The 23210-nt window shown below is 41.3% G+C and overlaps 2 protein-coding genes across 2 annotated transcripts in view; one reads left to right on the top strand and one right to left on the bottom strand.

Annotated features, from left to right (window-relative positions):
* Nucleotides 1–3080, bottom strand: part of LOC138952156 (T-complex protein 1 subunit delta-like) — a 33811-nt gene extending 30731 nt beyond the window's left edge. The window contains exons 1-2 of the mRNA XM_070323754.1: nucleotides 2825–3080; nucleotides 2337–2389 (exon numbers count right to left, since the gene is read on the bottom strand). Of these exons, the coding sequence (XP_070179855.1) occupies nucleotides 2337–2389; nucleotides 2825–2930 (159 nt within the window). The 5' untranslated portion in view covers nucleotides 2931–3080. The remainder of the gene's footprint in view (nucleotides 1–2336; nucleotides 2390–2824) is intronic.
* Nucleotides 3081–3250: 170 nt separating this feature from the next.
* Nucleotides 3251–23139, top strand: LOC138951714 (denticleless protein homolog). The gene is made up of 15 exons (XM_070323277.1): nucleotides 3251–3384; nucleotides 4214–4320; nucleotides 5042–5075; nucleotides 6360–6464; nucleotides 8396–8578; nucleotides 8893–8958; nucleotides 9443–9558; nucleotides 10082–10155; nucleotides 10387–10493; nucleotides 11259–11366; nucleotides 11803–11915; nucleotides 15778–15867; nucleotides 17883–17991; nucleotides 18940–20237; nucleotides 20756–23139. Exons 1-15 carry the CDS (start codon nucleotides 3333–3335, stop codon nucleotides 20792–20794), a joined length of 2601 nt encoding a protein of 866 aa, XP_070179378.1. The 5' UTR covers nucleotides 3251–3332; the 3' UTR covers nucleotides 20795–23139.
* Nucleotides 23140–23210: the final 71 nt, after the last annotated feature.

Below are 23210 nucleotides of genomic sequence, written 5' to 3'. Positions count from 1 at the left end.
CAGTCACTTCGTTGTTTAGATTTTGGTAAAAGGAGAAACAGAATCCGTTAGTCGCCTCTTACGACATGCTGGGGAGCATCGGGTAAATTCTTCCCCCTAACCCGCGGGGGGTTTCAAAACATTCACACTTTGGGAAAGAAGTAAAACGTGGACGCGGACATTCATTTTTGAATGTCGGTCCCAACAGCAGGTCATACCTCCAACAAATGTACGGACAGACCATCGTCAAATTTTCACCACAACAAAATCGATAACACTAACAGAGCAGTCCGGCTCTTGGTACAAAGATCACAGCCGCAATCGTGATGACAGCCACTGATAACTTAAGTGCATGTGTACTCATCAGGAGGGGGGGTTGTTTTGGTCAGGAGTGGAGTACATGCGAAGATGCCAACATGAAACTGCACTGTGCTCTTTATTCTTGTCTGTTGGACGTAATCAAAGGTCCTGAGCGAAAGAGAGTGAAAACCGGCCACAGTTCTCTGCATCGTGTGTCTGTGTGTAACCTCTTTCATTGACAAGATACTCTTGTTTCCCCTCAGCCTTGACCAGTGAATCCTTCAATTGTCTTGCTCTGTCAAAAGTTAGACACAGGCAACTGGTTTTGCTCTGAGTGAACAGTGTAGCTGGCCTCTCTGGCCACAGCCCCAAACAGTACATGGCTGGAGGGAGTGAGAGAGAGGGAGGGGGGGGGGGGGTAGCTGGCTAAACTCTGTGGGGTGTCTGGTGTCACTACATGTCAGCAGGAAGAGCATTGGGAGAAATAGAGGTGTACTCTTCCACACAATTTCCAAGCATCAGTTGTCATGAATTGGGGCAGGCATTAGTGAGGGAGAGTGGGAGATGTGTTATGTACAGTGTATTTCCCACTGAAGAGTGAAAAGTCACTGCCATGCCACATGATCGCATGCAGTCAATAAAGCCAGACAAGAAGAAAATAAATTACATGATTATGACATGCAGCTATTTATCTGCTGCTATTTATTCATAATGGTTTTCAAGCTTATTCTTGCAAAGCATCTGCACACGCTCCTCTGTGCTGTGTTTGTGTGGCTGCTTTTGTATGTCAGTGCATGGTGAGTGTGTTCATTGCCTTGAGGATTTATTTGATCTCTTCTTTTCAACACTTTTCATACAAATCATTTTTACAGAACGTTTAAAGAAGTATTAGGAGTTTGTTGTTATTGTTTAGTAGCCACAAGAAGTGATTAGCACACTCAATCCTGTTGTTTGTGTGTCTCTGTGTGAGTGTATGGGGGGGGGGGGGGGGGTGGTGTATGTACCGACAGTTTTGCTATGGCCCATGGCCCAAGGATGTCCGTTCATGAGAGGGACTGCTGTATTGTTGATAACATGTTCTGTTTGATTAAGGGTATTCAGCTGGTATTTCCTTGTTTTTCACTACCTATTTTATTCATGTTTTTATTACTTAGTCAGTGGAAGACTCTTTTGTAATGTATGTTTGATGGTGTATGCTTTTAATTAAGCGTTGTTGACTATGAATGTAGATGTAAATGCTTGTATAACTGTGTTTTAATTTTAAATGTGTCAAGCGCAAAGAGCATAATTGTAAAGTTATGATGTTGCGCTATATAAATGCTCATTTATTATTATTATTATTATTATTAAACAGGGTCAGCCGTGAATAGTTAGCCTTATTAAAAGACGGTTTGTGTGAATTTCCTGCTGTGCCGACTCCATCTACAAGTGACGAAACTTTACTGTCCGTGATTGTGGAGGTTTCAGCGGCGACACTGTCACTGGCTCTTTCATTTTCCAGAATGATGCGAGCGGTGTTTTCTCATGTTCTTGGCCCTAATGTAGCACACGATGCTGTTGAAACGTGTTCAGCTTTTGCTATTCTTTGACAGGGTTTATTTTGTTCCGGTTGCATAATTCAGTGCCGTGTGCTTCATCTCTAACCGAAAGCAAATTAAAGCAGACGCGAGGTTTGGTCAGTTGGAGTTGTCTCCCGTACTCCTAACTTTGGTGTGCTGTAGACGGGTGTACGCAAACGGCTCAAACCGAAAACAGTTAGGAAAACGCAAGATCTGCACTGCACAACTTCAGTGCACCTGTACGCGAGAGCGCTCAGTCGCTTTTTGAAAATTTCTATCATGAAAGGAAAATTATCAAATAACGCGCTGTCCAAAGGAATGTAGTTCTTATCACAATATCAGACAATCACCGCGCTCAGTTGAAAACGATAGGACATCTGACCGCCATGCGGCCATGTGAATCGGATATTTGGGCCTTTTAATCAGTCTATGTCCGACGCCTAACGACATCCCTGCAATTATGAACAGATAGCAACACAACTTGATTGGGTATCTCACCATTTTATCCATGCCCCTGGGGCCCAAGGAAGTTCTGATGGCTTCAGCAACGGCTGCACAAATAAAGGGCTTGCAGTTGACCATAGAAATTATTTTCAAAAATTCCCTCAATATCGACACATAACAAATAACATGTATCATAAGTGCTGAAGATTCTGAAATAGTTGACTTGAATCAATCAACCATGGGTCATGACCGTATGCATCCGGTGTGTGTGTGTGTGTGTGTGTGTGTGTGTGAGAGAGAGAGCGAGAGAGAGAGAGCGAGAGAGAGAGAGAGTAATACTAATATGCATGTAAAAACTCGTCCGGTACAGTCAAGTCGCCATTTGTTTACCATAGAAACCCATTACTTGAGTTTGTTTTGAGCGATCAAGAGGAATATGAGTTTCGGAACTACATCAGCAGACAAGGATCTTACTTTAACCTAATTTTTAAAAGGCAATTATATCAATTTCCCACAAAACCTTTATTTCAACTGCGACATACCTTTGGCAGCAGTGATGTTGCTGTAACGAATCTGGGTAGGCTTATCTTTGTCGTTATATTCCGACTTGCTCGGCCCTCCAGCCTTACGTACTGCTTGAACAGGCATATTGATGTTTTCTGTCGATGATCTTCGTAACAAAACGTTTTCCGGGAGTTCCACAGTCACGATGGTGACGGATTTTAGTCACACGCTGTCTGGAATCACATGCATCCGTAGCCGACGATTCTAGAACCTATAATGGCTGCCGTGAACTCTCACGTTGCTGAGATCGATGTAAATATCTAAAAATGCGTTTTAATGGTAACTTGTTGTTGAATACCTATTTGTATTAGTTTTACATGTTTTATACTAATAATGAAATAAAAATGTTTCATTAAAACAAAAGTGCATATTCGTGACGTCATAGAGCGGGGTTTGTGGTTTGCGGGAGAAGTAGCGTGGTCGGGCGCGCTTGTGTGATTTGGACCAGTCTCTGTGGACTGCTAAAGTTTCCTTTTTTCTGCAAAGATGTTCAACCAAATGTTCGATCGGCAGATTGGAGGATCTAACAAAGTACCAAGTGAGTAGATTGCAGTTAATGGAAGCGAAGAAGGTTTTACAACGTGGTCTCTGCCAGTACTGCCAACGTAACCTATCCAGAATCAGATCACAGGCGAAGGTGTCGTCCACTGGACTACTACTATCACAGAAAGACTACAAGGTACGTCACTGTGATAGTAGTAGTCCAGTGGACGACACCTTCGCCTGTGTCCAGATCCAGATCCAGAGTGAAAGAAGAATGCTGCAGAGAGGCAGACATTGTTTTGATAAGGATTGGACGGAGGGGTGTGTGGGGAGGGGGGATGTGCACTACTATTCATGGTTTTAAATAATTATTATCCTTAAGACTTTCTAAGGTTGTTGGTTTCATTGGAATCAAAATGTATACCTTACTTACCTTAATCAGCCTCACTTTTTAACTTAATTTGAGTTACTCAACTTTGGTTTTTGCAGAGATCTTCTTCAAATAGTGAGAAAATCCCTGTACAGGGCAACTATCCTCAATTTGGTTGGTGCGCCTAATTTCCCTAGAGTGAAAGATAAAGTGGATAGTGTACCCGGCTATGAAAATAAAAACAGGGGTGGGTTGGTAGGCAAGCTATTGCTTATCGCGATTTTGCCGTGGCGCCCAATTTCAGGCCCTGGGCTGAGGGGCTAGCCTACCACCCAGTGCTACCTAGTGCAGCAACTGGGGCCTGACAAAACAATACAAACAGGACAAACAATAAGGAGCAAGCGCGATAACTGATAAGGGCCTGCCTCTTTCAGTGTATTTTTCTGTTAGTCTGAACATTTGTTAAGTGACAGTTAGTATTTATACAGTGTATTATATCTTATTTCCCTTTCAGACAGAGTTCACAACTTCAGCTGGAAAAATCCCCAACCAACGCCTGATGTTTTCCTTGAGAGATTTGAAACTGCCAGCTTTGATCAGATCAGCCTAGCTAGGTTCACGGTACGTTTAGAAAATAGATCATTTTGACATTCTTAAAGAATAGTTTTGAGTGCATGTATCTTTTGCTGGCGTGTAGTTTGTGGATGTTCTGTTGTTGATTTACTTTGTATTGGTTGACAGTAGTCGGACCTGCTTTGGCAACCAACCACATGTCCATCCCAAATGTTTGCACTGCAGCAGTTTTGAATTTTGATTCATGTTTTCTTTTGTATATGAACTACCTGTGTAATGCATCTGCGAGCAGTCGATTTCAGTTCCAACCGACTTTCTCAGCCTTCCTAAAATGACCACCCAATGACCCAGCTTCATGATTTTGTTTAACGGTGTCTTCTTGCAGTTGTAGGTCTCTATAACTAAAACTAAAAGTATTCATTATGAAATGTCAAATACTAGCTGCAGACTGCTACATTTACTACTCATGCTAACTCAGTAACTGTGGCCAGTGACTTTTAGTTGTAGTTCTGACCGAAGCAAGGAGTGATGGTACTCACTCGGAAGCCACTTGCACCGTGTCCTTAAAACCAAGATCATTATAATGGGTAGGGGGGGGGGGGGAGGGGGGTCAGCCAGCAAAAGCAATTTTATTGAGGGACTTGATCTTGATTCTTATCCAGATTCCAATCTTGGTTGGTTTAGTAATGAACCTTGTTTTGTCTTGAGAGAGTAATGGACCTTGTTTGTTTCAGTTTAACACTGAACCTTGCCGTTTCTTTTGTTTCAGGATGGTCTACCCATAACATGCCAATTTGGCCGTGGTAAATTTTCTTCTGTTTTTCAAATTATATATAGTTAATTGTTGGTTATTAACTAGTCTGAATAAATATAGACAGTAGAGATACTCAAGTGATGCATAAACTGATAAAGAATGTTTTTGAAACAAAAATTAGTGTTTTGGTCTTTATCTCAGTTGAACTAAAAAGTTCGGGTATGTTGATGCAGAGTCTGAAATTTTTGCTTGTTACATTTCACTGTCTTAGTGTCTTAGTTTATTGTTTCTTTTTGTATTTTTTCAAGACACACAGTCACATGATGTAGTAGTTTACAACAAAGTATGGTGGAGGTTCTAATCATCAGGTTCTGTTTGCAAGGAGGAAATATTTTTGTTTTGTTTTTATTTTCAAGCAGCTTAACTCACAACGCATTTTTTGTATTAACTGCTTGCTTCCTGGGCCTGTATGCAAGAGTTGAGGTTAGACAAAGAGCGAGTTTTCGCGAGGAACAGGGTTGAGCTACGGTAGGGTCACTGCGCATGTCTGGTTTTTTTCTTCGCGGAAACGCTGTTGGGTTGTGTCCAGTCGCGTCCCTTGCAACAAGATGGCGACAAGCGCGTTACGGATTTACTGTTGTGGAGAGTTGATGGATGACGATGATGAACAAGCAGTACTGTTTTATTGTTGATGTGAATGTAATGCCAAAACATCGAACTATCGATTCGAACGTCAATGAAGAAGTGAGCGTGAAAATCGAGCGCAAAACAGCCGGGTAAAAGTTCAGGGCGCTAAAGTACATTTGAGCCGAAATCGCACCCAAACTCCTGTTGACCTCATTTCTTCCCAAAATAAACATCACTGCTAAAATAAAATGCATTAAAACCAAGACAGTATCCAACCCAGTATCCTTAATTTTTGAAAGGCTAAGTGATTTACAACAAATGTCTTCTCACAATCCGTAACTTTGTCAAAAAATATTTGCATAAGTTTCTCACCTCGCCTTGGCAGCCATCTTGGAACTGGAGAGACCCTACGCAGGAAGCAAGGTTGAAAGTTGGTTAACCGGTGACGTCACTCCAGTCGTACCGGACCGAGTTTTTGTGACCTCCGGTTCGACTCGAGTCACCTTAGTTGACGCTAAAACTCGCTCTTAGAGACATTAGTCCGGGATAAAGTGTACCAGACTAGTTTCTAAACTTGACTCCTGCATACCAGCCCTTCTCGGTGGGTAAATGTGTTCCCACGCATTGTAGATCCACAACTCCCTTCAGAAGATTCTGGCATTAAGGAGAGAATTAGAATACTAGTGTTGACCTTTTTCTGTTGCAGAAAGCAGCAGCAGTTACCTTTGTGCAGTAACAGACGAGGATGGTTTGGTTCAAATCTTTGATACCAGACCTGGTGTCATGGCGAGAGGTTTAGCTAGAGTCAAGGGTGAGTGTTGTTAGTTTCTGTCAAAAGCCAAAGTTAACTCATTCAACACGTCCACCCTATGACATGACTATACACTCAGAACGCCTGAGCCAAAGCATATAAATAGCCTGCTGACAACCAAAATTGGGACATTTTGAAAAAAATATTGTATTTTGAAAAAAATATTGTAAAAAAACTAGTACATGTGGAGATTTACTTTTTGCACACAATTAAAGAAAGATCTTTCATTGTTTCAGAAATGTACTTTGTATTTGTCAAAAGGCTTGTTGTGTTTGTGTGGTATGCTATTGAAAATGTCAATAAATAGCCTGCTGACAACCAAAATTGGAAAATTTTGAAAAAAATATTGTATTTTGAAAAAAATATTGTAAAAAAACTAGTACATGTGGAGACTTACTTTTTGCACACAATTAAAGAAAGATCTTTCATTGTTTCAGAAATGTACTTTGTATTTGTCAAAAGGCTTGTTGTGTTTGTGTGGTATGCTATTGAAAATGTCAACAATTTAAATAAAAAAAAGTCCAGAGGCACCACATAAATACTACAGACATGTTTGAAAATATGCACAAAATGTTGTTAGTGAATACTCAAAAAAGAATTTACTAACCTGAATGAGACAATGAGATGACTGGGTGATGACTATGATGAATATATCCATGTAGAAGAAAAGAAACACTTGCTGTCACAGTATTTACAGTGCCACACTTGGAAGCACAGCTCAACGCAAAACGCCACACCACATTCCAGGCACCAGAATCGAGTCCCATTGCGTTGGGTTTTATCCATAGAAGAAAATAAACACTTGCTGTCACAGTATTTACAGTTTTTGTATAAATGACTTGTTTAGAACTCAGTTTATGCACGGAGAACATCCTTCTTTGTGTGCCACACTTCGAAGCACAACTCAACACAAAGCGCCACAGCCATGTGGCCACAGCACATTCCCGGCACCAGAATCGCGTCCGTCCGCTTGCATTGGGTTTTGGCCAAAGTAGCATTGACACCTCGAGCTCTTGATTTGGCTAACTCATTCACCCTCATCACTCACTTATCCATCTATCACAACAACACTGTTTGATGCACACACTGCCTGCCTTCTGCACGCCGCTTCGCTTCGCAACAACACTGACAACTCGCGACATTTTGGAATCCTAAATATGAAACTAAGGCATGGGTTGGTGCCGTCAATGACCTGTAGTATCCAAACTAACCAATGAAATCAACTGTTCTGGGAGTTATTTGTCGCGTATGATAATGCAGCCGACCTCTGAACCTATCACGTGGGTTTTCGTATGGAAAATCCCCAGCGTGGTATTTTCCACTTCCAACGCTACTATTATGGCGGTGTGTGGCGAAGTGACTCACGCACCTTACGCACGGATTCTGGCGGCGTGCTGACAACGGCATGATCAGTCAACGCTTGTATTCTGGCGGCGTGTCGCGAAAAAGTTAACCATGGATTATGTCACATGTGTCCAGCAGGATCATAAAAGTTGCTGATAGCTGTGTAGCTTGCCAGGGCAGCTGGGTCCCTGACTGTAACCGTTCGCATTTTCTGTTAATCCTAATCATTATGGAAGGTCGTTATCATGTAAAAGACAGTGAATCACAAAGTCGACACTTCAATTTAGGCATGTTAGATTTGCAGATCTCCATTCCTTTCACAACTCTTAGTTCTCTGGTGGCAGTTCTACTGCAACTTTACTGTACTTTTGAGCGTGTTGTTCTTGAGATTTCTGTTGGGATACTGAAGAATCAGGTATAACATAATTAGGGAAGCTAATAATAGTAATACTACTGCCTTCCTGCAATGGTTGACTTTGAGCATTTATAATTTAAACAACTGCCATTCTTTTTTCAAGGTTGAAATTGACCGTTACTTTCCATGCCATGGGGCTAAATAGTAAATTGGTTACGCTCAATGTTTGCAGGCTGGCGAGCACACGATAATGCCGTGTTTGACTACCAGTGGATCAACGGAGATACTCAGTGTCTGACATCGTCCGGCGATCAGACCGTGGTCTTGTGGGACGTGGAAAAGGCAGCGAGGGTCACGACCTTCAGGGGACATGACTGCAGTGTGCGGTCTGTGGCCCCTTGCCCAGGCAGTCCTGGTATGTTTATTTAAATTTTTTCCTTAGTGTGTTTTCAGGACCTTTTCTTTTATGATGTCCATGTCATATGTGAACAAACAAATCCTGATCTTGAGCATGAACATGGTTCATGGAGATTTTCGTTCATTACTGAAGCGACCTCGCGTGGTATTTGTAGCATATATGACTCCTGGGTTTCATTTCTTCTTTTCATTTTATTTTGATTAAACCCGCTCCCATCAAATGAAATGGACATAATAAAAAACTGTTTTGTGCTGTGGTTACTCATCACACATGATTTCCGCAAACTGAAGTCTGCCTTGCTCTGTGTGCAGCCCAGTGTGCCTCTGGGGCCAGGGACGGCCACATCATGCTGTGGGATTGTCGCGTCAACAAGAAACGTATGTATGCTCTCTGTGGTTTGATGTGGGTGTCTAGCTTTGTGAAAAACACCTTTCTCCAGTCAACCACACCTCTCTTGTGTCAGTTGGCTAAATTGAAAAGTGACAGCAACAGATTGTAGGTTTTACTGCAGTTGTCTTTTGTGGTATTTATGGAACATGTGTCAAATGTTACCTAAATAGCATCAGAATATTATCAGGATTATGGCCACTACAACTGATAACAGTTGCTCCCCTAAGAATTTTAAAAGCTTCAAATGCTACATAGATGGTAAATGCTACATAGATGGTAAAATGAGAATTGCTACTGTTGTCTGGGAATGGTGGTGAGGTTGAACGCAGAACATGCCTAACGTGTGCAATTAAAACTGGTCATTTTTTCTTTAAAATGTAAACATGTTTTTGATCTGCTGGTGTTTGGTTTGTCTTGGAGTAGTGAAAATTCATAGAAATGCTAAGAGATCATCTGTCTATTTGTTTGCAGACGATGACTGCAACTGGCCAGAGAAGTCGATCAAATATGCTCACAGCCTGACCAGCCGAGCAGAAACCAGAAGACATCGCCGCAACACTCGGTCTGCTGGTCCCAAAGGAGTTATGGTAAAGGGGACTGATATGTAGTTGCACCCTGAATCATATCACTGATGGAATATTTACTGTAAATTAAATGCGGAGATTGACTTTGAATTTGCGATGTACCTGCAGTCTTAGGTATCTTTTTAACTTTTGGATGGTTTATTGTACTTGTGGCCATTGGCCCTTATAGAAACCAGGGTTGTGGGTGTGTGTGTTTTGGGAAGTAATGGGAACTTCACTCACACATTTACTCATCTAGTCTGAGGCATCCATAACACATGATGTTTTTTACAATTTTAAAGTATCTGTAAAACAATGTAGCTGCAGTCTGATGTATCTGTTCAGCTGTTGGTCAGATTTGTGTAGTGATTGTATCAGATGATTGGCAATTTGCATATTGCTGTATTTTTGTACTAACTAACCCAGTGTAGCAATGAAAACTTGCAATAAAAACTGGCGATATTCAAGTGGTAAATTAGAATAGAGGTGGATGGTTGATTAAACTAAATGTGAAGAAAAATGACAATTCAACATTTTGTATTTTCAGGACACACAGCAGAGTGTGACATGTGTTCTGTACCAGAGAGACAACCTGCTGATTTCTTCAGGTGCAAATGATGGGTACGTCTGCTTGGAGCTTGCATTTCACAATTCCAACATTCATAGATAACCATGTTTTTGTGTAATATTTTTACAAGCACAAAGTTTTCAGTTTAAATAAAATGCCCTCATACAAAATAAGTTTGTTGATATTTTTAGAATGTTCAGTATAATGCCCATTTTTATTGTGTTTTCAGCTGAATTGTTTTCTTGGTTTCTGTTATGTGTGAGTATGTGTGCCGTTGTTTTCAGGTGTGTAAAATTCTGGGACACTCGGAAGTGGTATTCAAATTCTATCAGCAGCCTGCCGATACCTGTACAGACATTCGAGTATCCCGGACAAACACAGCGGCTTAAAGGTATCATCAGTGTGAAGTATTTGTGGATGTTTAGTTGTCAGATTTCTTCATCTTTCAGCTTTTTTACACCAAGCTGAGGCTTCCGTAATTCCGTGCAAATACATGTATGCAGTTGTAGTTTACATGTTCTGTAGTTTTTAGGCCAAAAAAAAAAAGTCTGTTTACGGTATCCGGACCGACCCTATTTTTTCGCGACCCTAGACTTTTTTTTGGCATTTGGGGGGAGAAAAAAGTCTGGGTTTTTTGGCAAAATAACTTAAAAATATAGTTTTTTGGGGGAAAATGTTTAAAAAAAAATTCCTTAGCTACCGACCCTATTTTTTTGCCTATGTTACCGTAAACAGACTTTTTTTTTTTTTTTTTTTTTTTGCCTTAGTAGGTCCAGCAAGGTTCTTGTTTGTTGACAAAATAAGCAGCAATCGATTGCTTCATGTTTGGTTGTTTCGTTGCTTGAGTTGTAAAAGTAAGCAGTCCTTTTCACCGTTGGCATATGCTGTGTAATAGATTTATAGAATAAGGAAAGTAAGCTGCTTTCATAGCACTCTTAGATGATTCAGATTGTGATGGGGGAATGTTGAGCAGAAGTCTTCTCTTCCAGTTCCAGCCTTGCATTATGCGTAGCATTGCTTTACACTAGGGAGTAGTTACCCAAAGATTTCCAGTTCTTAAATTGGCTTCCATTTTGGGGTTCCAATGTAGACATTACAGACACTACGTAAGGCGAATACTAACGTGACGTGACAGTTGGTGGTGTGTTGACTAAAGGGATCGTGACGATGTGCATGGATCCGTGGAGGTCCCAGCTCTTCGTCAGCTACACCGACAACAGAGTCTACCGCTTTGACATCACCGGCCTGCCAAAGAAACCCGCAGGTCTGCCGTTTGTACCAATCTTTCCACTTTTTTTCTCTCGCTTGATTCTGCGAAACTTAGTTTTTGCCTTGTATAGTACTCCGAGTAAGGAACCAGACCTTTTTTCCCGTCTGGTCAATACAAACAAGTTAACAAACGGTTGGTCATTGTAGAAGACAACGAAAATCTGACTTGCTTTTGTTTTGAGGAATTGTAAACTTACACACAAGTTATTGATGTGAGGGTACCAAAAACTTGTGTTGACGGAGTATGATACAGCTAGATGAGCTTCAGGTTTAAATAAAGAACAAGTCTCGTGAAGCGATATAATAACATTTAGTCAATATGTAGTCAACACTTCAACGTTTACTGATTATTTGCAGAATATTGTGATTGTAATTTTGATATGTTATCAGTTAGATTCAAGCATATTTATCACGTTGTGTTTTTGCTTCAGAATATGTGTATGCTGGCCACCGAAACGACACATTTTACGTGAGGTGTGCTGTGAGTCCTGATGGCAACTATCTCCTCAGTGGGTCGGGCAAGAACACAGGTGTTATCTGGGAGGTAGGTCGAGCAAGAACACAGGTGTTATCTGGGAGGTAGGTCGGGCAAGAACACAGGTGTTATCTGGGAGGTAGGTACATTAATACTAATCAAAACGATTACCGTATTTTCGCGACTATAAGGCGCACCCCCTTCTTTTTAAAAAAAAAAATCCACAAAACATACATTAGCCGCTGTCACAACATAAGGTGCCGTATGAACGACGATGTTGCAGCGAAAAATCCAAAGACAAACAGAAAAAGCTAACGAAGTCTGACCGAATAGCGAAGGAAACCATCATCAGTCAAAACACAGAAAAATGCATCAAAGTACATGCAGTTACTTGGAAGCTTAGCTAGCTGGTGCAGTAATCATGATGGAGAATCATTCAGTCTGAGTCTGAAAATCCGGAGAAATTCTCGTCTTCCGTGTCTGAGACGAAGAAGGAGAGAAACTCTGCATCTGTCATGGCGGCTCCGTGGTTTCCCAATGTTGAGTCAGCGTCGACGTCATCTTCGGAAGACGAGTCATTCGATGCGTTGTCTGCTGCGAAGCCAATTTGCGAAAGCCTGCGACGATCACCCGTTCAGGGACAATCTTCCAAGATGCATCAATGCAGGTGCAGACGACCGGCTCGGTTGGCCTAGTGGTAAGGCGTCCGCCCCGTGATCGGGAGGTCGTGGGTTCGAACCCCGGCCGGGTCATACCTAAGACTTTAAAATTGGCAATCTAGTGGCTGCTCCGCCTGGCGTCTGGCATTATGGGGTTAGTGCTAGGACTGGTTGGTCCGGTGTCAGAATAATGTGACTGGGTGAGACATGAAGCCTGTGCTGCGACTTCTGTCTTGTGTGTGGCGCACGTTATATGTCAAAGCAGCACCGCCCTGATATGGCCCTTCGTGGTCGGCTGGGCGTTAAGCAAACAAACAAACAAACAGGTGCAGACTTCCGCGAGTGTGGTGCGACGCATTGGCCAGTCTTTGTGAAAGAGTGTTCCCCATCGGTCACCTAATTCTCCCAAAACCGTCTGAAGTGTGTTTTAAAACACCGGTTGACACTGATATCCAGTGGCTGGAGAAACTTCATCGTTCCACCTGGTATGATCGCGGGTACAGAGTTCAGGGATTTCACAACTTCTTTCACTCCTGTTATATGGGCTTTCATGCTGTCCATGACAAGCATAGACTTTGTGCAGCAGAAAAACCCTCCAGGTCTTTTGCTGAAGCACACGTTCAGCCACTCTTTCATGACGACGTCATCCATCCAACCTTTCGGGTTCACTTTCACAACAATGCCAGGAGGACATTTTTCTTTTGGCATGGTTCTCAATTTTTGTTTACTGTGCACGTCATAGACATATTGAAGGAAAGTGGAACCTCATCCATATTAATTACAAACATAAACGAGTACTTGCACAGTAAGTCGAAGTTTGTGTAGAATTCCTTTAAACAGTATTTTATTCGTAAACAGACACATGATAATATAACAACATCATTAAGAAGGAGCACAACAAGTTTAAAACTTATGGTAAGTGCTCACATAAACATTCCTGAAATTTCATGGCGGATTATGATCAATGCGACACATTTTTTGAAAAAAGAGATGAGACAAAAACAAAAAAAATATATATATATATATATAAAAAAAGGAGAAAAAAAAAGGGGGAGAAAAACAGCAAGGAAAACTTAGTTTGAATTATCGAACACAATCTGTGTCAATACCGAAAACGAAAACAATTACAAAACGAGAACGAAAGACACAACAAAATATCAAAAAAAAAGATGGGCCCCAAGTAATATATTTAGAAAAACCCACACCAACATCGAACTAAGGTGTCCCAAAGCGGTTTGATTTCTCAATATAGCTTTGGACAGCAACAAAAATAGCACTATTTTTGAGTCACTTGAGAAAAAGTGACTCTATGTAATCGGTCAGTGTTAGTCTGTCCGGCCGGACGGCCGTCCGTAGACACCACCTTAACGTTGGACTTTTCTCGGAAACTATCAAAGCGATCGGGCTCATATTTTGTTTAGTCGTGACCTCCAATGACCTCTACACTTTAACGATGGTTTCGTTGACCTTTGACCTTTTTCAAGGTCACAGGTCAGCGTCAAAGGAAAAATTAGACATTTTATATCTTTTCTCGGAAACTATCAAAGCGATCGGGCTCATATTTTGTTTAGTCGTGACCTCCAATGACCTCTACACTTTAACGATGGTTTCGTTGACCTTTGACCTTTTTCAAGGTCACAGGTCAGCGTCAAAGGAAAAATTAGACATTTTATATCTTTGACAAAGTTCATCGGATGTGATTGAAACTTTGTAGGATTATTCTTTACATCAAAGTATTTACATCTGTAGCCTTTTACGAACGTTATCAGAAAAACAAGGGAGATAACTAGCCTTTTCTGTTCGGCAACACACAACTTAAAGTTGGGCTTTTCTCGGAAACTATAAAAGTGACCGGGCTCAAATTTTATGTGAACGTGACTCATTGTGTTGTGAATAGCAATTTCTTCCTGTCCATCTGATGCCTCATATAATATTCAGAACTGCGAAAGTGACTCGATCGAGCGTTTGCTCTTCTTGTTAAATATGGAAATGTTTGAATCACCTGTCAGGAGTGTGTCAATATTAACAAATTCTGGAGCTAATATACCGATTGTTGCGGTTCTTGCATCATTAAACAGTAGAATTCCATGAGTGTAGTTTATAAAAACGGAGGGATTTATGAGATGCGTATGCCGGAAGTCGCCATACTTTTAACGCTCAGATCAATTAAGTAACCCTTGATTGATCTATTAAATTTAGTGTAACCAAAAACAGTTACATCATTTTTGCTTGAAAAGCAATTTTCTCCCTTTAGCAGGTCTACCCTGCTGACAATAGTTTGCACTATCTGCAAAGCAGTTATTTGGGACGGGCATAATTGCTGTAAGGGAGGGCATATATCCCTCCGTTTCTATAAATTACACTCATGGAATTTCACTAATTTTTTTACTTTTTAAAAGAGATAAAAGATTTTCAACAAAATTTGAAGAAACAAATGGGAAAAATATGAAGTTTTAGAACCTTCTTTTTACAGTCATAGACTTTATTGTAAAAAGTTTTAAGCATGGAGCTTGCCATTTGAACTGAAAAAAGAAACTTGCATCGGTCTCCAATAGCAATATCAGCTGCAGAGACGATACAAAATAACAACCAATCAACCCATGAGAGACCACCTGATTATATGCTTGAGTATGTAATCATCCATGCATTGTTCTTGTCATGATTAAAATTGAATAAAGTTTTGTTTAAACCAGACCACCTGATGCAGATTGCTATTGCCCTATGATGACTCTGAAAAGTTGCGGGCATTGAAGAAAATAACATAGCAAGCAAGTAATCTTCTTTGCAAAAATGATAGTTTAGTTTTTGTTCCAAGAGATTGACTGGGCATAAAAACAAATACCAAGTAATTATTAGATGCTGGTGAAGAAACAGAAGAAAGTATCCAACATCAGTCAGATTATAGATAATGTTTGCTGGTCCTGCCATTTCACGAAACTCGCCTAGTCACTCATGTTTGTATCCATCTGGCACTCCCGCACATTTCATCACCACCACTGTCACTTGACGAACTTTTATTTTCTTCACTACTATTCACAGTTCTCTCGCAAAAATCTTCCTCAGTAAACCTTCAAACTCCACGTCAGATTCGTCGTCAAGAAACAACTCCAAGAAAGTTTCAAACTCATCATCCTTCATCTTGTTTGTCGAATGTAAATGCAGGACATTAGATGTTGTAAGTTGTATGTATCATTTATTCCCGTTTTTAGTGCCTACTTTTTTTTTATTAATTTTTTTAATTTCTTGATTTTTTTATTTTTTTTATTTTTTAGGTTGACAAGCCCCAGAAGCAACCAGTGTTTCTCATCGGACACACTCAGGACGTGAGTGCTGTGGATTGGTGTCCCACCGACCTGTGCAAGGTAAGTGACTACCTGCAACTACCTGCAACTACCTGCAAAAATGATCTGTCCTCAAGTTGATTGTCAGTCAGTAATGTTGAGTTCTGAGTGCGCTGTTCATCTTACACAGTCACCTTACACCTGTCTTTGCCAATAATTGAATACTGCAATACTGTCATTCTTTCAGCTAGCCAAAACATGACACAAATGTCCATCAAAATACCTGTGTGACTTGGAATAATAGGCCGTGAAAAGTAGGATATGCGCCGAAATGGCTGCGATCTGCTGGCCGATGTGAATGCGTGATGTATTGTGTAAAAAAATTCCATCTCACACGGCATAAATAAATCTTGAATATGTGCGCGATATAAATTGCATTAAAAAATAAAAAAAATCCCTGCGCTTAGGACTGTACCCACGGAATACGCGCGATATATGCCTCATATTGATTGATTGATTTTGAAGTTGTGGAATTTTGCCGTAACTTGATTCTAGGTGATATTGATGGTTTTTGACTCACATGCGAAGCAAAAGTGAGTCTATGTACTCACCCGAGTCGTCCGTCCGTCCGGAAAACTTTAACGTTGGATATTTCTTGGACACTATTCAGTCTATCAGTACCAAATTTGGCAAGATGGTGTATGATGACAAGGCCCCAAAAAACATACATAGCATCTTGACCTTGCGTCAAGGTCGCAGGGGCCATAAATGTTGCCTAAAAAACAGCTATTTTTCACATTTTTCCCATTTTCTCTGAAGTTTTTGAGATTGAATACCTCACCTATATATGATATATAGGGCAAAGTAAGCCCCATCTTTTGATACCAGTTTGGTTTACCTTGCTTCAAGGTCAAGGTCACAGGAGCTCTTCAAAGTTGGATTGTATACATATTTTGAAGTGACCTTGACCCTGAACTATGGAAGATAACTGTTTCAAACTTAAAAATTATGTGGGGCACATGTTATGCTTTCATCATGAGACACATTTGGTCACATATGATCAAGGTCAAGGTCACTTTGACCCTTATGAAATGTGACCAAAATAAGGTAGTGAACCACTAAAAGTGACCATATCTCATGGTAGAAAGAGCCAATAAGCACCATTGTACTTCCTATGTCTTGAATTAACAGCTTTGTGTTGCATGACCTTGGATGACCTTGACCTTGGCGTGGAGGATCCCAACATCCTTGGGTCAAGGTCACATGTATTTTGGTAGGAAAAATGTGTAAAGCATGTGAGTCGTATGGGCTTTGCCCTTCTTGTTTTTGTTTTAGGCAAGTAAATTATTCTCCATGAGAAATGTTCTCTAAAATACGATTGACAATGCATGTTTTAACATTTTTTTATTCCCGCAGTGGGGCACTGCGGTTATGAAATTAAAGGCCCCTCCTGTTTTTGGAACCGCAGGAGCTTTCTAGTTTGCTGTTAGGTAGATTTTTGGTTCCTCTTTCCTGTCATGCTCTCTTTTTCTTCATGAATTCTTTTCTTTTTTCTGCCTTCTTGCTCATTCACCTGTATTTTTTCCAAAAATCTCTTCTCTTGCCGCTTGTCTCGCGATTCATGTGTAGTTTAATCTGTTAGTGTTCTGATGTAAGTCCAGCAGTAGATAGGTTAAGCCTATTTTAACATACTGGAAACTGGTAATCTTCCAGTAGGTATTAATTTAGTTTTACTAAAGCCTGCTGGGACACAAGTAATGGGTTAGTGCATTTGTAAACAGGAATCGCTTGACAAGTGGCCCCCTTCATCCCCCCCTTCCTCGTCCTGATATGGCTCTGCGTAGTCGGCTGGACGTTAAGCAACAAATAAACAAACAAACAAACAAACATTTTTTTATTTTTCTATCCATACCAACCAGGTACGAATATAAACACCATTTGACAATAAAAATAATCAGTTTTGTCCCTCTCCCTCCTGAAGAGCTCTTTAAAATGACTTACGCCAAAATTCCTTGACATCAATTTTTTCTTTGATCTGGTACTCTCTGTTGCTATGCACTGGAATAAAATTGATTGACTCAGTGTTTGTCCTGTAGCTGGCGACCTTGTCAGACGACCTCTCGCTGCGTGTGTGGCGACCTGACCCCAGAGGAGGAGGCGTGGAGGATCCCAACATCCTGGGCTTTGCTTACTCCGCCAGGCAAGGTATGGCAACCCATCTTTGACTAAAAGTGTGCTGTTTCAGGGACTTCCTCTCTTTTAACACTGTTTTCTCAGACTTTCTGTTAATAACCTCTTTAAATTTATCCCCATTTAAAACTCCTTTTTAAGACCGAATTTTCTCAGATTTGTTAGGGTTTAAAAGGGTGGTTTCCACTAGTAAAATAATTGATATCGGGGTACACAATCAACTCCATTTTAATGCTTTTTGAGTCACTTGAGAAAAAGTGACTCTATGTAATCGGTCAGTGTTAGTCTGTCCGGCCGGCCGGCCGGCCGTCCGTAGACACCACCTTAACGTTGGACTTTTCTCGGAAACTATCAAAGCGATCGGGCTCATATTTTGTTTAGTCGTGACCTCCAATGACCTCTACACTTTAACGATGGTTTCGTTGACCTTTGACCTTTTTCAAGGTCACAGGTCAGCGTCAAAGGAAAAATTAGACATTTTATATCTTTGACAAAGTATCTCGGAAACTATCAAAGCGATCGGGCTCATATTTTGTTTAGTCGTGACCTCCAATGACCTCTACACTTTAACGATGGTTTCGTTGACCTTTGACCTTTTTCAAGGTCACAGGTCAGCGTCAAAGGAAAAATTAGACATTTTATATCTTTGACAAAGTTCATCGGATGTGATTGAAACTTTGTAGGATTATTCTTTACATCAAAGTATTTACATCTGTAGCCTTTTACGAACGTTATCAGAAAAACAAGGGAGATAACTAGCCTTTTCTGTTCGGCAACACACAACTTAACGTTGGGCTTTTCTCGGAAACTATAAAAGTGACCGGGCTCAAATTTTATGTGAACGTGACTCATTGTGTTGTGAATAGCAATTTCTTCCTGTCCATCTGATGCCTCATATAATATTCAGAACTGCGAAAGTGACTCGATCGAGCGTTTGCTCTTCTTGTTTATCTTGCATTGCAGGCAGGCAGTGCAGCAGACAGGCGAGAGTCACCATCATACAGGACGAGTTCCCCTTCAGGATGACAGCAGGCAGCTCCAAGCCCCAAGCGGCAGAACCATCGCCAGGGACCTTCAGACTCTCCAAGCTGCTCAACAACTCACAGTCGGCAAAGCACAAACCAGCTGCTGTGTCATCGCCAGGGAAACTGTCTGCTTCAGCGTCTCCGGTGCCACCAGCACATCAGAAACAGTCTGCTTCATCGTCTCCTGTGCAGTCAGCGTGTCGAACACCGAAGCGATCGCCACGCAAAGCTCCAAGCAACTCATCTCCTATAGCGTCCAGCTCTGGGCAGAGTCTGTGGGGCCCCAGTGAACACTTGACGCCGCCGCCCTCTTTCAGGCGGAGGCTGGATGTGAGCGGCAACTATTCTGACGGTGAAAACATGCAGGGGAGACTGTCGTCACGTCGCGTGAACTTCACGTCACCTCCGGGAGAGGGAAGTTGCGGCAGTGTTGTGACTTCCCCTTGCACCCCTCAGAACAACGCCTCGCCCCTACCCTTCACTGCATACAGGAGTCCCCTGGCCATGAGGAAGAACTCGGGAAGCTCCGAGTCAGACTTTGACCCTCAACCACCAGCCGCGGAGAGAGTGTGCTTGAAGAGCATCGACACCAACAGCCCCTCCAAGGAAAGTCAGCGACCCCTGCCTCGTGCCAGCCCCAGGAAAAAATCCTCCGAGAGTCCCTTAAAGAGTCCAAATAAGAGTCCGTCAAGAATTTCTACAAAAAATCCCTTTAGGAGTCCATCCAAAAGCCCTTCAAGGAATCCTGTCAACTCTCCCCTGAGGAGGAGTCCTCGCAAAAGAGTGAGCGAAGCGTCGCTGGTTGCGTTCAGCTCTCCCACCGCTAACCTGCCCAACAGTGTGCTGGACGGTTCTCTCAGAATAAGCCCCATTCCTCGCAAGGAGAAGAAGATTGACTGGCTGACCAGCTACCGTCGCTCTAAGGGCGAGACGCTTTCTCCACTGGCAACATCACCGGCACCAAAGAGCAGCCCGGGAGGTGCCAACAGAAAACTGTTTGAATCAGACTCGGCGACCACGCCAGGCAAGGACAGTGGTGTGAGAAACATCACACTTACACCCAAGAGAAAGAGTGCACGCTTGTCCGTGCATGAATCTGATGACGTTACGCCTAGGAAAAGAATCCGGATAGAAGGACCAATCACTCCGGGGTCGTCGGGCAAGAAGAACGTTGCGAGGAGGTCGGGGACAGCTGGTACTCCAAAGAGGAAGAATGCTGCTGCTGCTTCTCCACAGGTATCACAATTTGTTTTGCTTGAAGGGGGGGAGTTAGCTATAGATCTCCCCCCTAGGTATCTCAATTCCTGCTTTGAGGGGAAGGGGATGGGGGGGGGGGGGGGGGGGGGGAGAGATATATTCAAAGGTATCTCAATTTGGCTTTGAGGGGAAGGGGGGGGGGTCTTATCATTTATTGTGAAAGATTGCAGTATTTAAATGGAACAGTAACCCAGAGTGATACAAACATATTAGATAGCTATAGTTTGAAATCTGTGTAGATATCACTGCAAAAATAGTTGTCAAATCTGACATTTGAGGGAAGGGGAGGGGGGGGGGGGGGGGGTCTATTGGTAAAACTGCAGTTTTGAAATGGAACAGTAGCCCAGAGTGATAAAAAGTAAGCTATAGTTTGAAATCTGAAGTATAGATGTTATATAGTTTTCAAGTCTGACATTTTGATTTAGGGAAAAACCTGGTTTTATTCAGTAGTTTGAGCAGTTGGTTATTCTCAGTCTCTGTGCTTTTTTTTCGTGCAGATTCCAAGAAGCAACTCCATTCTACGATACTTACAGTAGCGACTTGGATGCCTCCTGTCTTTTATCATATCAACGAAAGGACTTGTGAATGTGATCACTGCTTGACTTGAGGATATTATTTGGTGACAGATGCTACCAGCAAAGGAACATGTTGTATACTTTCAGCGCTTTCCAGGCTGGCAATGACTTTTGGAATTAATTTATTGAAAGAAAAACTTCATCTTGGAGTGATATTTCCTGACATGTGAATTATTCTCATCTGTGAAACGCTGCCATTGTGTGTTCCGCTTGTTTTCATCTACCTTACAACAGCAATCTGTCGTCTTTTATGGGACCCTCTGAAGGAGCAATACCAGTGTTAGTGTAAAGACACATGTGGGAAACTCAGGGCAAGAACACTACAAATGATTTTCAAAACTGAAAGTAAAACTTGCAGTTGGCTAACTGCATGACACTATTGATATGAACTCGTAAATTTGTATTACATTACTGATAAAAAATACTAACAAGAATCTTGTTTGCAAAATCTGTCAGAGCAAGCTGTTAAAATCATACAAAAAGAAAATGTTTGTTTCTGATGACAGGGACACACAAAATAGGGTCAGTAGGTCTGTTAAAATGTTTTTAAATTTTTAATCATATTTTTTTTATTATTATTTACGCAGGCGCTTTTTATTGGCCATAAATCATGTGACCTGTGTATTCTGGATGTCAGAGAAGATTAACTTGTAAAGCCTGCAAAATCAAGTTTTGTCGTTTTTTTATTAAAAACAAAAATCTATTGTTTTGTTTTGAAGGGTCAAAACGTTCTTCAGACCAAAGGAAAACTAAGGTCGTTCTGGGAATCGAAACATTGATTTGTTTTTTCTTGGCCTCAATTATTCTCAGGTTTTCTTATTTGAGACTAGAAATGTACCTATTATTTTTTTTTAATTCAAGCTAAAAATAAAAAGCAATTGATTATATCTTAATTAAGTTTTCTTAGAAGCTACTTATTTGACATCTTTCATTTGAAAAATCATGTACATTAATTAAACTGCTCCAAAGCCACTAGCAGGTAGCTTTCAAAACTGATTGTAATTTATGTGACTTGATATGGTGTGGCTGTGTATTAAAGGTCTGAGGTGAGTTAGGTATACGATATATAGGTTAGCTTGAAAATTGTGTTTATCTTCTGTGTTCATTGGCTGCAACTCCCATGTACACTTATGTATTACACAAGTGGGGTTTTAAATGAATGGCCGGTTTTCACCCTACCATTTAGGCAGCCTAGGCAGGGAATGCATGCTGGATATTTTTGTATTGTTATAACCCACCGAACCCAGACAATGGATTAAATTACATATCTTAACCCAACTCACATATACACGTATGTTGGTTTAGGGTAGCCCGGCCGACCCTAAAACTTTTTTTTCATTTCTCAAAAAAAATCCAAAACAAACCAACCTCTGGCACATTTTGCGAACCATACAGAGACTAAAAATTGAAAATAAAAAAAAAACCATGGGGGGGGGGGGGGGGGGGGGGTCATGTTACCCTAAACCAACATTTTTTGTGTGTGTGCCTAATATGATGGTATGTGTTGTACATTGTGGAGGACTCGCACACTTAATGTTGAACACCTCAACAATGTTGATTCCTAGAAAGATCTGGCAAAGGTTAACACTGAAATGGTGAATGCAGACTAACATTAAATGTTGATTTCATTCGAATCAGTATTATGTGCATTTTAGTTTCACGTTTTCTGCTGATGGCCATAATTTTAGCTTGATAATTTCAAGGTTGTTTTGGCCGGCTCATTCTTTTTCTGTATTGTACACAATCTTGTTTCACCTCAGATGTAGTCTCTGTGTCAGGCTTGTGTATGTATAGCAGTAGTTTCTTCACATTTGATATATTTTAATTGTGTATATATGCAAACTACTTCATTGGATGAAATAATGAACAGCAAATATTTTGCGCTGTGCCTGTGTGCAATTTGCGTTTGTTTTCACACTGTTGTTTGTTTGTTCGTTCATGGGTTGAAACTCCCACGGCTTTTACGTGTATGACCGTTTTTACCCCGCCATTTAGGCAGCCATACGCCGCTTTTTGGAGGAAGCATCCTGGGTATTTTCGTGTTTCTATAACCCACCGAACTCTGACATGGATTACAGGATCTTTTTCGTGCGCACTTGGTCTTGTGCTTGCGTGTACACACGGGGGTGTTCGGACACCGAGGAGAGTCTGCACACAAAGTTGACTCTGAAAAATAAATCTCTCGCCGAACGTGGGGACGAACTCACGCTGACAGCAGCCAACTGGATACAAATCCAGCGCGCTACCGACTGAGCTACGTCCCCGCCCTGTTTTCACACTGTTGAAATAATGAATAAATTATGCTGAACTGATGACAGTTTTTTTTGTTTGAATTTTGGTTTAACAGCAGCTAAAGTTTAGAAAGGTTTTGAAGCTG

This window comes from Littorina saxatilis, linkage group LG17, assembly GCF_037325665.1.
Source record: "Littorina saxatilis isolate snail1 linkage group LG17, US_GU_Lsax_2.0, whole genome shotgun sequence".
NCBI lineage: Eukaryota > Metazoa > Mollusca > Gastropoda > Littorinimorpha > Littorinidae > Littorina > Littorina saxatilis.
This window is presented reverse-complemented; position numbering and strand designations above follow the sequence as displayed.